This window comes from Dacryopinax primogenitus (assembly GCF_000292625.1).
Source record: "Dacryopinax primogenitus strain DJM-731 SS1 chromosome Unknown DACRYscaffold_6, whole genome shotgun sequence".
NCBI classification, from domain to species: domain Eukaryota; kingdom Fungi; phylum Basidiomycota; class Dacrymycetes; order Dacrymycetales; family Dacrymycetaceae; genus Dacryopinax; species Dacryopinax primogenitus.
The window spans coordinates 991,007-1,003,759 of record NW_024467203.1 but is presented as its reverse complement, the minus strand read 5'-3'; the positions used below and the strand labels follow the sequence as shown (position 1 = coordinate 1,003,759).

At 48.4% G+C, this 12,753-nt stretch overlaps 2 protein-coding genes across 2 annotated transcripts; both read left to right on the top strand.

The window, feature by feature from the left end:
- Positions 1-361: 361 nt before the first annotated feature.
- DACRYDRAFT_78170 (P-loop containing nucleoside triphosphate hydrolase protein) lies at positions 362-6,486 on the top strand (the record flags this gene model as incomplete). Its single annotated transcript, XM_040776319.1, has 30 exons — positions 362-672; positions 724-987; positions 1,034-1,374; positions 1,509-1,581; positions 1,637-2,146; positions 2,195-2,225; positions 2,277-2,302; positions 2,354-2,463; positions 2,513-2,558; positions 2,611-2,638; positions 2,686-2,775; positions 2,825-2,865; positions 2,914-3,119; positions 3,173-3,326; positions 3,376-3,424; positions 3,478-3,539; positions 3,590-3,628; positions 3,683-3,835; positions 3,886-4,132; positions 4,184-4,271; positions 4,316-4,387; positions 4,438-4,630; positions 4,682-4,870; positions 4,921-4,984; positions 5,039-5,141; positions 5,191-5,314; positions 5,402-5,481; positions 5,532-5,725; positions 5,770-6,294; positions 6,344-6,486. Exons 1-30 carry the CDS (start codon positions 655-657, stop codon positions 6,484-6,486), a joined length of 4,263 nt encoding a protein of 1,420 aa, XP_040630157.1. The 5' UTR covers positions 362-654.
- A 285-nt stretch (positions 6,487-6,771) lies between these two features.
- Positions 6,772-12,620, top strand: DACRYDRAFT_88231 (P-loop containing nucleoside triphosphate hydrolase protein; the record flags this gene model as incomplete). The annotated part of the gene is made up of 24 exons (XM_040776841.1): positions 6,772-7,092; positions 7,140-7,413; positions 7,464-7,836; positions 7,890-7,962; positions 8,022-8,357; positions 8,478-8,508; positions 8,586-8,742; positions 8,796-8,841; positions 8,932-9,064; positions 9,118-9,158; positions 9,208-9,422; positions 9,474-9,627; positions 9,679-9,727; positions 9,779-9,840; positions 9,895-10,086; positions 10,135-10,396; positions 10,447-10,534; positions 10,588-10,656; positions 10,708-10,900; positions 10,951-11,416; positions 11,597-11,759; positions 11,807-11,880; positions 11,929-12,432; positions 12,481-12,620. The coding sequence occupies 24 exons, from the start codon at positions 6,772-6,774 to the stop codon at positions 12,618-12,620; spliced, it is 4,416 nt and encodes a 1,471-aa protein (XP_040630156.1).
- Between the last annotated feature and the right edge of the window lie 133 nt (positions 12,621-12,753).

Sequence of the window (12,753 nt, the reverse complement as noted above, 5' to 3'; positions counted from 1 at the left end):
CCCAATCTGACTCACCTTCAGTGCCATCTGGAGGTGCACATGGGTTTCCTGGTTCTCGAAACGCCCAGTGACGCGTCCCAAGATAACAGTTGCATGCACCACGTGGTCAAGCACTTCGCCGCGTCTCTGCGAACTGCGGAAAGTAAACCTGCCCACATGCAGTCCTAATTATCTTCTGCTTATATAGCCCGGAACTCAAAGCTAGCCATTCCGACTGGAAAACATCTACTCAGAGCGGGAGTCATGCTACTTCTGCAAGTGGAAGGATTCTTCAGTCCTAACCCTTCTAGTTCGGAGTTTTTGACGACCTGCACGCGTTCACATGTCTTGCATGATCCTCGCGTTGTCCCAGCATATGCTTGTCTACTGTCTCTCTTAGTTCTGGTCATTACACAAACGCAACACCATTTGAAGTCGGCGAAAGAGAACTCAGGTCTTAGCATAGACGGCGATGACACACTCATTGCCCACGGTCCTGGTGGGATTCGGCGCCTGGTAGGCTTGCGCGGAGGTGGAATTATCTTTTCCTTCAATATTGCTCGATTTGCATGTGCCGCAGCTCTGTTTATTCTGTCGATCTATGCTGTTGTGCTTCGCAATGGCTCAGCAGAAGAGACAGCCTGGGGTCTAACATGCTCTGCTCTGGCCGAGTTGATGACCGCCGTAGTGATCGTACGTTCTCCAGTTCTATCTGGCGTGTATGCTGATGCATAGCACTCGCAGGGTTACGCGGGGGCTTTGTGCTCTCTCGGAGTTATACTGTGTGCCGGGAATGGCAGAATGTATAACGTCCATGCCGGAGTCATCCTTCTCATCGTATTTGGCGTCTTTGTCTATCGAAATGTATATCCTCTGGTGTTCCTCAACGGGGAACCTATCGACAACCACACCCCTTGGTTGATGTATACCCGGGGCATTTTGGTGACCATTACTGGACTGGTCATTCCTGGGTTGATCCCTCATGAATATGTCCCTGTTGATCCGGAGGTGCGTGCTTTCCATATTGAGGACCAAGGTGCTGATTCCCATGTAGCATCCTTCCCCTGAACCTAATCCCGAACAAACTGCCTCGCTTTGGTCATTCATAACCTTCACTTTCATGGAGCCGATTGTTATGATTGCATACAGGAACTCCGACTTGCCTTACGACAGTCTCCCCCCACTTGCTGACTACGACCGTTCCGCCCATCTTGAGAAGAGTAGCATCGTGGCCCTGGATCCCATCACACGACACCAGAAGGGGCTAAATGACCGACACCTATTTTTTGGCCTCATGCAGATATTCTTCTGGGAATACGTGTTCTTCGGCTGCAATCTGCTGTTGGATGTGCTGTCTCGTTTTATGGCGCCCTACGCTTTGAAGCGCATCCTTCAGTGAGGATTATTTAGGGGTCGAGTTTAGTCACTAACGAGAAGAAAGGCAATTGCAATATGGGTATCAGGATTCTGATGTTCATATATGGTATGTTGCGTGCCGCCTTTGAATATCGTGAATGACACCTGCCTAGGGCTTGGATTGTCGTACTGCTCGTCGGGGGGGCCTTCTCTAGTTTCTTTCGTCAACTCTACATATTTGTTGCCGTAAGAAGACTCTTGACTGTTGGCATAAGACATTGTGTATTGATTATGTGACCAGGAACGTGCACAAGTTCGGGCAGAAAACATTCTCCTGCAGCAGATATTCCGCCATGCGCTCAGACTACGCGTGTCCGACACGTCTCAGTCACACTCCAAGCCTCAATCTTCCGAGGCAAGTTCTTCAAGCGTAGTGGCAGAGGACGAGAATCTCCCTCCTTTAACCTTGATCGGCTCAGAGACTGCGACCGCGAACATTGCCGAGACTGTGGCTTCTGGTACCATAGAGCCCTTGGATGGTCCCGCCGAAAACCCACCCTCGCCATCGCCCCATTTCTCAGGGCAAATCAACACCTTGATTGGCGCAGACGTCCCCAATATTCTCGGCGCTAGAGACTTCCTTGTTCTCTTCGTGATGCTCCCATTTCAAACTATTATCAGCACTTGGTTCTTATTTGACATCCTGGGGTGGTCCGCCATCATCGGAATGGTATTCATGGTTGCCATGATGCCTATCCCCGGCCTTTTGGCGAAACGGATCAATGACGTCGAAGTAGCGAAAATGCAAAAGGTACACATCAATAACACCGTGGGAACGGCATCACTCATCATCTTTCAGACGGAAGCCCGAATACAGGGAATAACTGAGTGTAAGCAGTAACTGTTCAGTTGCGAAGACAATTATTTATCTGCACCCTTAGCCGTGAACATAATCCGTATGATCAAGGTGCTCGATGCTTATTGCATTTTTTACTCGTGACCAACTGAAATCTCGCAGATGTTTGGCTGGGAAGGCATGATTGCTGGAAAACTATACAAACTGAGAGCCGATGAGCTTTCGTCCACCCGGAAGGCGAAGTTTCTGGAACTTTTCGGCGGCGTCATGAAGTAAGTTGCTAATGATATGTTGATCAAACACTGACTAAATGTACCTCAGCAACCTGATGCCGGTGCTGATCTTAATTGTGACATTCAGTTTCCACGTAGGTGCTATATCGGCAAGTCCTGTTATTCCTGCTCACGTTTTCCATATAGACATTGGTCATGCACAAAAGCCTCGATGGTCCGCATATGTCCGCCAGTAGAATCTCGTCGCTGATGATGTCACAGCGGCCATTATCTTTTCCAGCATAGCTGTTTTGGATCTTCTTCGCTTGGATCTCGGCAGCGTACCTTTCTTCATCACAAGTATTATGCAAGGTTAGCGATCAGTTGAGGTTGGAACATTTCATGATACCGTCCTCACCAGCAAAGGTCTCGTTGGACCGGCTGACAAAGTTCCTTCGCGAAGTAAGTTTCTTGTTGGGATAGTGATTTTAAGCTGATCCTTTCATATAGTCACCCCTGCTCGATAAGTTTAGCAATTCTGGGAATTCTATGGACATGTTGGACGAGAGACCCGCGAGCAGCGAAATTATCGGCTTTAAGAACGTGAATCTGAGTTGGGTCAATCAAGCCTCCGATGACGACGCCACGCACCAGAACTTCACGCTCAAAATCGACAGCGTGACGTTTGACAAAGGAAGTTTGAACTTGGTCACAGGGTTTGTGCATCCACATTCATATTGCCACGAAAGGCCTCTAAATTCCCAAAAAGGCCGACTGGCTGTGGGAAGACGTCACTTTTGCTGGCTCTACTTGGTGAAATGCACATCGAATCAACAGGTCGAGACTCTTGGGTTGCTTTTCCAAGACACCTTGGTGTTGCATATGCTGCGCAAGAGGCATGGGTACAGAACACGACGATCAAGGTACGCCATCCCACAAGCGGTGTATTATTGTCTCTTTACACTGCAACAGAAGAACATCGTCTTCTTAGAGCCTTATGACGAAGAGCGTTACAAAGAGGGTATGTTGATGCACCGTGATCCTGTTCTTGTGAAACACTCAAACGATTGGCAGTCTTGCGACAATGCGCGCTCGAGAGAGATCTTGCCCTGCTGAGTGCAGGTGACCAGACAGAGGTACAATCACAATTTTACGAATCCTCAGACTTCTAAGTTCAGGTGGGTAGGTGGGAGAGAAAGGAATAACCTTGTCCGGGGGACAAAAGGTAAGCACTTTGCGTCCCTAACAGCCTGGATGCGACTGAAGTGGCAATCCTGAGGCTCGTATCGCACTGGCTAGAGCCATCTATTCCAGTGCAAACATTATTGTGCTTGACGATGTTCTGTCTGCCCTCGATGTTCACACTTCTAGTTGGATCGTTGCAAATTGTTTCCGAGGAGATCTTGTCGCAGGTCGCACTATCATCATTGCTGTGCGTACAAGCAAATTTCATCCGAAAGATGCATATCAACTCGTGAATAGACTCACGCCATCGATCTTGTGGCTCCTTTGGCATCTCGACTCTTCAATATCTCTCGGACTGGCGAAATCAGGTCCTTAGTTCAAGTCCCCGGGTTCCAAACGACTGCCCACGAGAATGATGTCAGAGACCCCTCAGAGGAGGAAGAACCTGTCGAACATAAGAGATTTCACTCTGCCATGCCGAAAGAAGCAGGAAAACTTATCCTCGAAGAAGATCTTGAAACGGGTCGCCTTCGATGGTCAGCTGGTGCGTGTCCGATACGCAGATCGCGGTGGCTGCAGGCTGACTATCATGAAGTTGAACTGCTGATCAACACATTTGGTGGCTATGTAACCTTAGCATTGATTATTGGCACCTGTCTGCTTGTATACATATCCAGCGTTATGTGAGTTTTCTTAATCGCTCTGGTATTGGTATTGACAAGAGTAGTGGGACATGGTGGCTGGGTGTTTGGGCTCGAGCATACGAGACCTCGTCTGATAGAAACATCCCAATATTATTGTAAGCGCACAGTAGTTGGTCGGAATGCGGCCCTGCTGATTATTATTCAGCTATCTCGGTATCTTCGTCGCTATCTGCGGTCTGGATGCAGGTTTTTATGCCTTATCTTCCCTGGCATACTTATATGGTAGTCTGCGAGTCAGCTCAACGCTCCATGAGGCCTTATCCAAGAGGATCCTCGGCGCTCCTCTCAGATGGCTGGACGTCACGCCTGTGGGACGAATTATTTCTCGCTTTACTCAGGTATGCGGTGCCGGGGTTAATGAGACTCTGCAGTAACTGAAAGTCTTCTAGGATATTGGCACAGTGGATGGACCTCTGATAACTTACTTGCATATGTTTATATCATTCAGTCTCAGCATGCTGATTCAGTTTGGAGCTATCCTCATTCTCGCACCTTGGTTCAGCATCCCGGGTATCTTTATAGGGATTGTCGGAGTATTGATGGGGCAGATTTATATTTCTGCACGCTTGCCAGTCCGGGTGCGTCGTCTTTTAGGGGTTGCTCTCCAGTCGCTGAGCATTATGAGTAGCGCCTTATATCTAAATGGCAATCGCCTTTGTATACGCATTTTTCTGCAACCATTGATGGAATTAGTAAGTGGTGCATTGGGATCTTCTCGGCTCTTTCTGAACGCGTCCCGATTATAGTATCCATAAGAGCATATGGAGGGGAAGCGGTATTCCGACAAGAGCTCTTCAAGAGACTGGACGAGTACACTCGCCCATGCCGTACATTTCATAATCTTGACAGGTATGTTCAAATTCACTCCATGGCCTAAAAACGAATGAGTCACGGGAAGGTGGGTTGCGGTGCGTTCGGACGTGCTGGGAGCTGTATTTACGTCGGGACTGGCCTTCTATCTCGTGTATTTGAGAAGTCCACTAGGACCTAGCAACAGCGGAGTAAGTCTCCAATCGTTCTGTGTTCTCGGTGTTGTTTGTCAGTCTTTCTGCAGTTTGCTGTAAGTGATTTCAGCCAGATCCGTATCTAGAGGATCTCATGACAGATAGTTGAACATGGCTTTGAGATTCTCGGGTTTACTGCTATTTTGGGTGCGTTTGCTAAGTGAAGTGGAGACCGCTGGGAACAGGTGAAGTCGCTGGCCGGGCGTAGCGTGCTGCAGTATTAACTAGGAGCCAGCGTTGAACGCATTCGGGATTATCTTCTCATTGAACAAGAACCACCGAGTTGCGAAGCCCAACCTCCGCCAGCATATTGGCCTGCATCCGGTTCGCTGCAAGTACACAACCTTCAAGCACGATATTCCGAAGAGGGACCCAAGGTACTGAAAAATGTCAGCTTTGAGGTCAAGTCAGGCGAGCGGATTGGAATTGGTACGCTGTTACTTACCGTAAGTGCCCCTGTTAATCCTCCATAGTCGGCCGTACGGGAAGCGGGAAAAGCTCTCTCGCTCTGTCTCTCCTCAGGCTTATACCAACCACGGGAGAAGTGGAGTTTGATGGAATTTTGACCAGGAACATCAGACTAGACACCTTGCGACAGAACATGGCGATCATTCCCCAAGATCCCAGCTTATTGTCGGGAAACTTACGTTCAAATCTGGATCCTGTCGGAGAACACGACGATGTCGCCTTGAATAGCGCTCTCCGAGCTGTCGGTCTGATCGGCCAATCTGGAGGTGGCAAGCATAACGGATGCAACCTTGACACCGCTGTTGCCAGCTCCGGTAGCAACTTCTCTGTTGGACAGCGTCAACTCATTGCCTTGGCTCGAGCCATGGTTCGCGGCACAAAGGTTCTCATTCTGGACGAAGCGACAGCGTCGGTCGATGCAGAAACTGATCAGTTGATTCAAAGATCAATCAGGAAAGAGCTCAAAGGCACGACTCTGCTCACGATTGCTCATAGATTACAAACTATCATGGATTACGACAAGATTTTAGGTGAGCAGACTTACAGAGGGGATTGACGTCAAACACTGATGCAAGATAGTTATGGAGAGTGGCGAGCTCGTAGAATTTGGAAGTCCGCTGTCTCTCCTTGAAAGAAATAGCATGTTTCGAGCCCTGGTGGAAGGGAGCGCAGATGCACAACATCTTCTCCGGCTTGCGAGAGAAAGCAGCGTGATCGCGTAGAGGGAGACTAGAATTAAATTAATCTGGGTGTGCACGGATTACCGCGGGCACACTAAAGAAAGAGAATTGCACGTGATCGGATTACCTCATGCAAATCACGGAAGCTAATGCTCGGCACTGCGGAATTCTTCGTTTGTCGAGATCCAAATCAGCGCAGCAAAGTCAAATGCAACATTGTTTTCGCTGCGCAGGGCTTACGTTCCTCTGCTTTCATACCTTGTTGTTAGAGTGCAAGGGATGATGGATTCCTGCACAAACGTTGTAGTCTGGCAGGATCCTCGCTTGATGACTGCTTATGCCGTTCTTTTGTCTGCGTCATGCCTCATTCTTCAGGCTGCCTTTCGGAAGATACCATGGATGACATCAAATGGCTATTCTGCCGCTGCTGATCGACAATCCCGACATGCGCTGTTTTCGGACTTTATGTGTAATAGGGGAGGAAGGATTGTTTATGCATTCCAGATTGCACGCTTTGTCGGGACAGTCGGGTTGTTGATCCTCTCCACTGTTCGACTGGCCCTGGATATATATCATTCCGACACCACAACTCTTCATAGACAGCTGGATTTCCAACAACGAATAGATGCGCTCAATATTATCAACTATGTACGTCAGCTGCTATTACCGGCTTTACCTCCCTGATATGCTCTCAGTCCTACATCTCAGTTTTATGTGCAGTGGCACTTGTCCTTCGATCGGAGACGGCCCAGCTTATTACAGCCAACGCAGCCGTTGTCTCACTTATCCAGCTTTATGTATTTGGATGGCGTAATATCTGGCCATTGATGATCTTTGGCGGTATGCCTTCAGATGCTCACTACCCTGGGCTGTGTTGGACAGAAGCTGGGTTGCTAGCTGTGGTTGCGGTGATCATCCCTCTCTTCATCCCTACACCATACATACCGGAAGATCCCAAAGTGAGCATCAGCATTGGCATTGACTTGTTTATCCCTTACGTAACTTCACTTAGCATGCAGGTATCCTGCCACCCGAGCAGACGGCCTCGCTTGCGGGCATCAATTTATTCTATTTTTTGGAGCCTTTTGTATTCCGGTCATACTTTGATGAACAACTTCACCACGATTCGCTTCCCCCCTTGGCCGACTATGACCAATCGACTACTTTAGAAGCTCACGGGAGAGATATTCTTGACCCTTGGCGTCGTCGCGAGCTGGGTCTCAAAGACAGGCACCTATTCTTCGGCATAATGCAGTTCTTTGGTACCCGGATATTTCTTCAGGTTTTCATTGTTACAATCAATGTGCTTGCGACGTTCTTGGGTCCAATTGCTATCAATCGTCTCCTACGCTATCTGGAAACAGGGGGAGAGAATGCCATTGTGCGACCATGGTACGGCAGCAATACCACAGACACCATGACCGGCTAATTGTGCTCTATCGTAGGGTCTGGATTCTTCTTATATTCATCAGTCGGATGTTGTTCTCCTTGGGGGAGAATGGTTATCTTTACGTCACTGTGAGTTGTTACAAACGACAAACTTGTCTCTTGATAACAGAGTCGTACATGTTGACCAGAATAGGATCTTCGTCCACACAGAGAACCTTCTCCTTCAGCTTATCTTCGCACAATCTTTGAGAATGCGCGTCTGTATTCCTGCGCCATCCGATGATATTCCATCATCTAATGGACCGTCTGCTTCTGAATCAACACTGTCGTCTGATGAAGATAAAAGGAAGGACGCAGGTGTAGTGAATGTGAATACTCTAATCGGCGCCGACATACCAGCCATCTTGGATGGAAGGGAATTTGTATTTTTCTTCCTCCAATTGCCACTCGAGCTCATCTCCTCAATTTGGTTTCTGACCACCGTTTTGGGCTGGTCTGCGATTATCGGCATGATATTCTTGGTGGTAACATTGCCTCTGCCGGGTCTGTTGACGAAACGTATCGCCGACACACAGAAAATGTAGATGCAGAAGGTTCGAAACTTTGTATGAAGACTTTCAGGATCTGATTGCGAGTCCCCATAGACAGACGGCCGAGTGAAAGCTGTGACAGAGTGTACGTGCCAAACCATTTCTGCCTGATTACCCACGCTAAACGTAACACCAGCCCTCAGCATTATTCGCATGATCAAGGTCGGACTGGACGTTCTTCTAAAAATGTGATTCTAATGAAGTCTCAGATGTTCGGTTGGGAGTCTATGGTCAAAGAGCGAATTCAGAATACGAGGAAAGAGGAGCTTCGGTTCACACGAAAGCGCCGCCTTTTGGAGCTAGTCATTGGCAACACCAAGTGAGGACATTTATCTTGGACTCGCGGGACGATTCTAAACGTACATCTGACAGCATACTGCTTCCCGTTTCGAGCATGCTCATAACTTATGGAGTCTATGTAAGTGTTCAGGTCATTGCACAAATGCTCGAGTTTACCGCCTATATAGACGCTCGTGTTTCACAACGCTCTCAACGGTAAGCCGATCAGTTCGGTCTGTTGTCGATCCGTGTCTTTACTAATAGAATGGCAGCTTCCCTCGTATTCTCTAGTATGAGCATATTCGATTTGCTTCGCATGGACTTGGTTGCCATTACCCGGGATCTCAATGACATGATAAACGGTATGAACATCCACCAGTGGAAGTTGGACTTACCAATAACATGTCCATTTAAGCCAAAGTATCTCTGGACCGAGTCGACACTTTTTTGCGAAGGGTCAGAACCTGTATTCATCCAAGAGTTATTCTAGCTGATACTTCTATAGACTCCCCTATTGGATGCCTACGAAGCCGATCCATGTACTTTACAGGATTCCCGTCAGCTTGTGCTGGACGAATCCACTCATGGCGATGTTATTGGATTTCATGACGCTAGTTTCGCTTGGAATAGGAGAACAGATGCCGTCAATACCAGAAATTTTTGCTTGAACTTCGAAGGCAAACTCTTGTTCAAGAGAGGTGGTCTTAATTTGATTATCGGGTGGGTCGTCCAGTGCAAGAGATTGAGAAAATATAATTTAACAACGCGCAGACCCACGGGGAGTGGCAAGACCTCGGTCTTGATGGCTCTGCTACGAGAGATGCATTTTGAGCCCATGACCCCAAACGGTTGGTACAGCTTGCCGAGGCATGCAGGTATTGCGTACGCGGTGCAAGAGTCATGGGTAATGAACGAAACGATCAAAGTGAGTCATGGCGAACGGTGGAGGAATAGCTACCATATTGATCTGACTCAGGAAAACATTCTTTTCGGTTCTACTTATGATGAACACAGGTATAACTCCGGTTGGTGAGATTTATCCTCATACACAGTGCCAATGAGTTACACTCTCGCAGTATTGGAGCAATGTGCTGTGCGACCAGATTTAGCATTATTTGCAGCAGGAGACAACACCGAGGTGCGACTCGCAGTTATTGATGAGACGAGTTCATAGATAATGACCGGCTGTCAGGTGGGCGAGAAGGGCATAACACTGTCTGGGGGACAGAAAGCTCGCATTACGCTCGCTCGGGCTCTCTATTCCAGCGCCGAAACCATCTTATTAGATGACGTTCTCTCCGCCCTCGATGTGCATACATCCAGGTGGATCGTGGAGAAGTGTCTGCGAGGGGATCTTATACAGAACAGGACGGTCCTGCTTGTCGTACGTTCTTCTAAGGTCGTTTGCTCATAGCTCCTGATATGGTCTTAGACTCACGCTATCTCTCTCGTTGGACCAATTGCAGACACCATCCTCGAACTTGATTCGAGCGGACATATCAAATATCATGGGCCACCCGGACCAGAATTGCTCGAGTCCCTGAGGACTGAAGAGAACCCGTGTGGGGCAGAGGAGGGAGAAATCAAGGGCACCGTCCACGATGCCCTTGATGAGAAGCCAGATGCCCCAAAAGCAGACGGAAAGATCATCATTGATGAAGAGCGAGCTCAAGGGCGCTTAAAATGGGCTGCAAGCAAGTGTCCATGATTAGGTTGAAGTGTCGTGGCTAAACGGTCCCTACAGTACATTTAATGCTCCATGCTTACGGCGGTCTCGGATTTTGGATTCTACTGATCGCCGTATTCTTCATAGCGGTGCTGATGGACATTTTGTAAGCTGTAACACGAAGACCTAGCATCCGATTGTTTACACACTGTCTTGTAGAGCTACCTGGTGGCTGGGCATTTGGACGAGTTCATATCAAACGCACTCGACCACTTTGACAACAGCAGGGTAGGCCACGATTTTCACTTTCGGCATCATTTTAAATTGGAACATGGGCAGGTATCTCGCTATATTCATAGCCTTTTCTTTCTCTCAGACTGCTCTGACAACGTTGGGCAATATCACGTATATCTATCGTAGCATGGCTGCATGCCAAAGGGTGCATGAGCTCTTGCTGGACAGCATCATGTCGTCAACTTTGCGATGGCTTGATACTACACCCCGAGGTCGCATCATATCGCGTTTCACCCAAGTAAGTGTTCTCATTGCCAAAATGTTCCAGTATCAACCTTTTCGTTTCAGGATGTTCGCGATATGGATGGCCCACTGACTCAATTTTTTGGGGTGTTCATCACCCGAACCATACTGCTCTTGTTGCGGTTCTCTGCGGTGATGATGGGATCTCCCATATTGCTCATACCCGGCCTTTTTGTTACGATCGCCGGTTATAGCATAGGTCAAGTGTATCTTTTTGTTCAAATGGGCGTCAAGCGCATTCGATCAAACTGGAAATCGCCGATCTACAATCATTTCTCTGCTGCTGTCGCTGGTATTGTCTCTATCCGCGCCTATGGTGCACAGGATGCCTTCAAAGCAGAGCTCTTCAATCGACTCGATGCATATTCTAGGTCATCACGTTGCTTTCAAAATCTTCATCGTTGGATTGCCTCGAGAGTCGACACTCTCGGAGCTCTGTTCGCCACAGGTGTCGCGGCATACCTGGTGTATTTCAAATCTGAAGAGGCTGGGAAAACAGGAGTGCGTGCAAGTTCCGTCGTTACGTAATGAGACTGACTGCGTGACAGTTCAGTGTGAATATGCCACACTTTCATGTCAACCGTTTCATTGAAATATGTATCATAGCTGAACATGGCAATTGGATTCGCAAGTATGATTCTGTGGTGGTTGCGAGGAGCAAATAGCATGGAGGTAACGGCAAACAGGTAAGCGATGCTTCCCGTTCATAATGGCCTGATATCATGTTTCCGCAGTTTAGAGCGCATGCGCGACTACATCGACATCGACCACGAGTCTGGGTCTTCGGAGATGGGCAAACCTCCGGCGTATTGGCCCGCTTCCGGAGCACTTCGAGCAGAAAATTTGTCTGCGAAGTTGGTCATTCAACTGATTTCCACATTCTATGCTGAGCGCCTGACAGATATTCCGAGGACAGCCCACTTGTCCTAGACAACCTCAGTTTCGAAATCAAGACTGGGGAGCGGATTGGCATTGGTCCGTGTGCACATACTGTAATCTATCGTTTGCTGACAATAACTGCAGTTGGTCGAACCGGAAGCGGGAAGAGCACGCTGGCTCTCTCCCTGCTGCGAATGATCCCAACGAAAGGAGAGGTGTATCTTGATGGTCTGCCAACTTCGACTATTAACCTCAACGCGCTGCGGGCCAATCTTACCATTATACCCCAAGAGCCAGTTCTGGTCTCTGGCACGATTCGTACCAATCTGGATCCATTCGGTCAACAGGATGACGCAGTCTTGAACGATGCCCTGAGGGATATCGGATTGTTAGATCGCGACGTGTCACTGGACACGGCCGTGTCAGATGCTGGCGGGAACTTCTCTGTAGGTGAAAGACAGCTGGTCGCACTAGCTCGTGCAATCGTCCGCAATACCCGCATATTACTCCTCGATGAAGCGACAGCAAGCGTGGACCATGACACAGACAGCATAATCCAGGAAAGCATCAGGCGAGAACTCAAGGGGGCTACCCTGTTGACCATCGCACACCGTCTTAGAACAATAATGGATTACGATAAAATTATGGGTAAGTACTTCCGTCATCACGGATAGCAATCTCTGACTAGCACAACAGTACTCGACGCGGGAAAGCTGATCGAATTCGACACCCCGACCGCTCTATTGAAGAAAAAGGACGGTCTCTTCAAAAGCTTGGTGGAACGGAGCGGTGATCGAGATGAATTACAGGAAATTGCTAGACAGCACTCAGTATGACTCTAGTTCTGATGACATACTGTAAAGAAATTCTTGATCTCACATGGTTGGTGGTCGTCAGGGGACATTTGGCCCCGCATACGCGTGACGTAAACCAAAAACATCCGTTTATAGGGTCGCGTTCCCCGTCGCG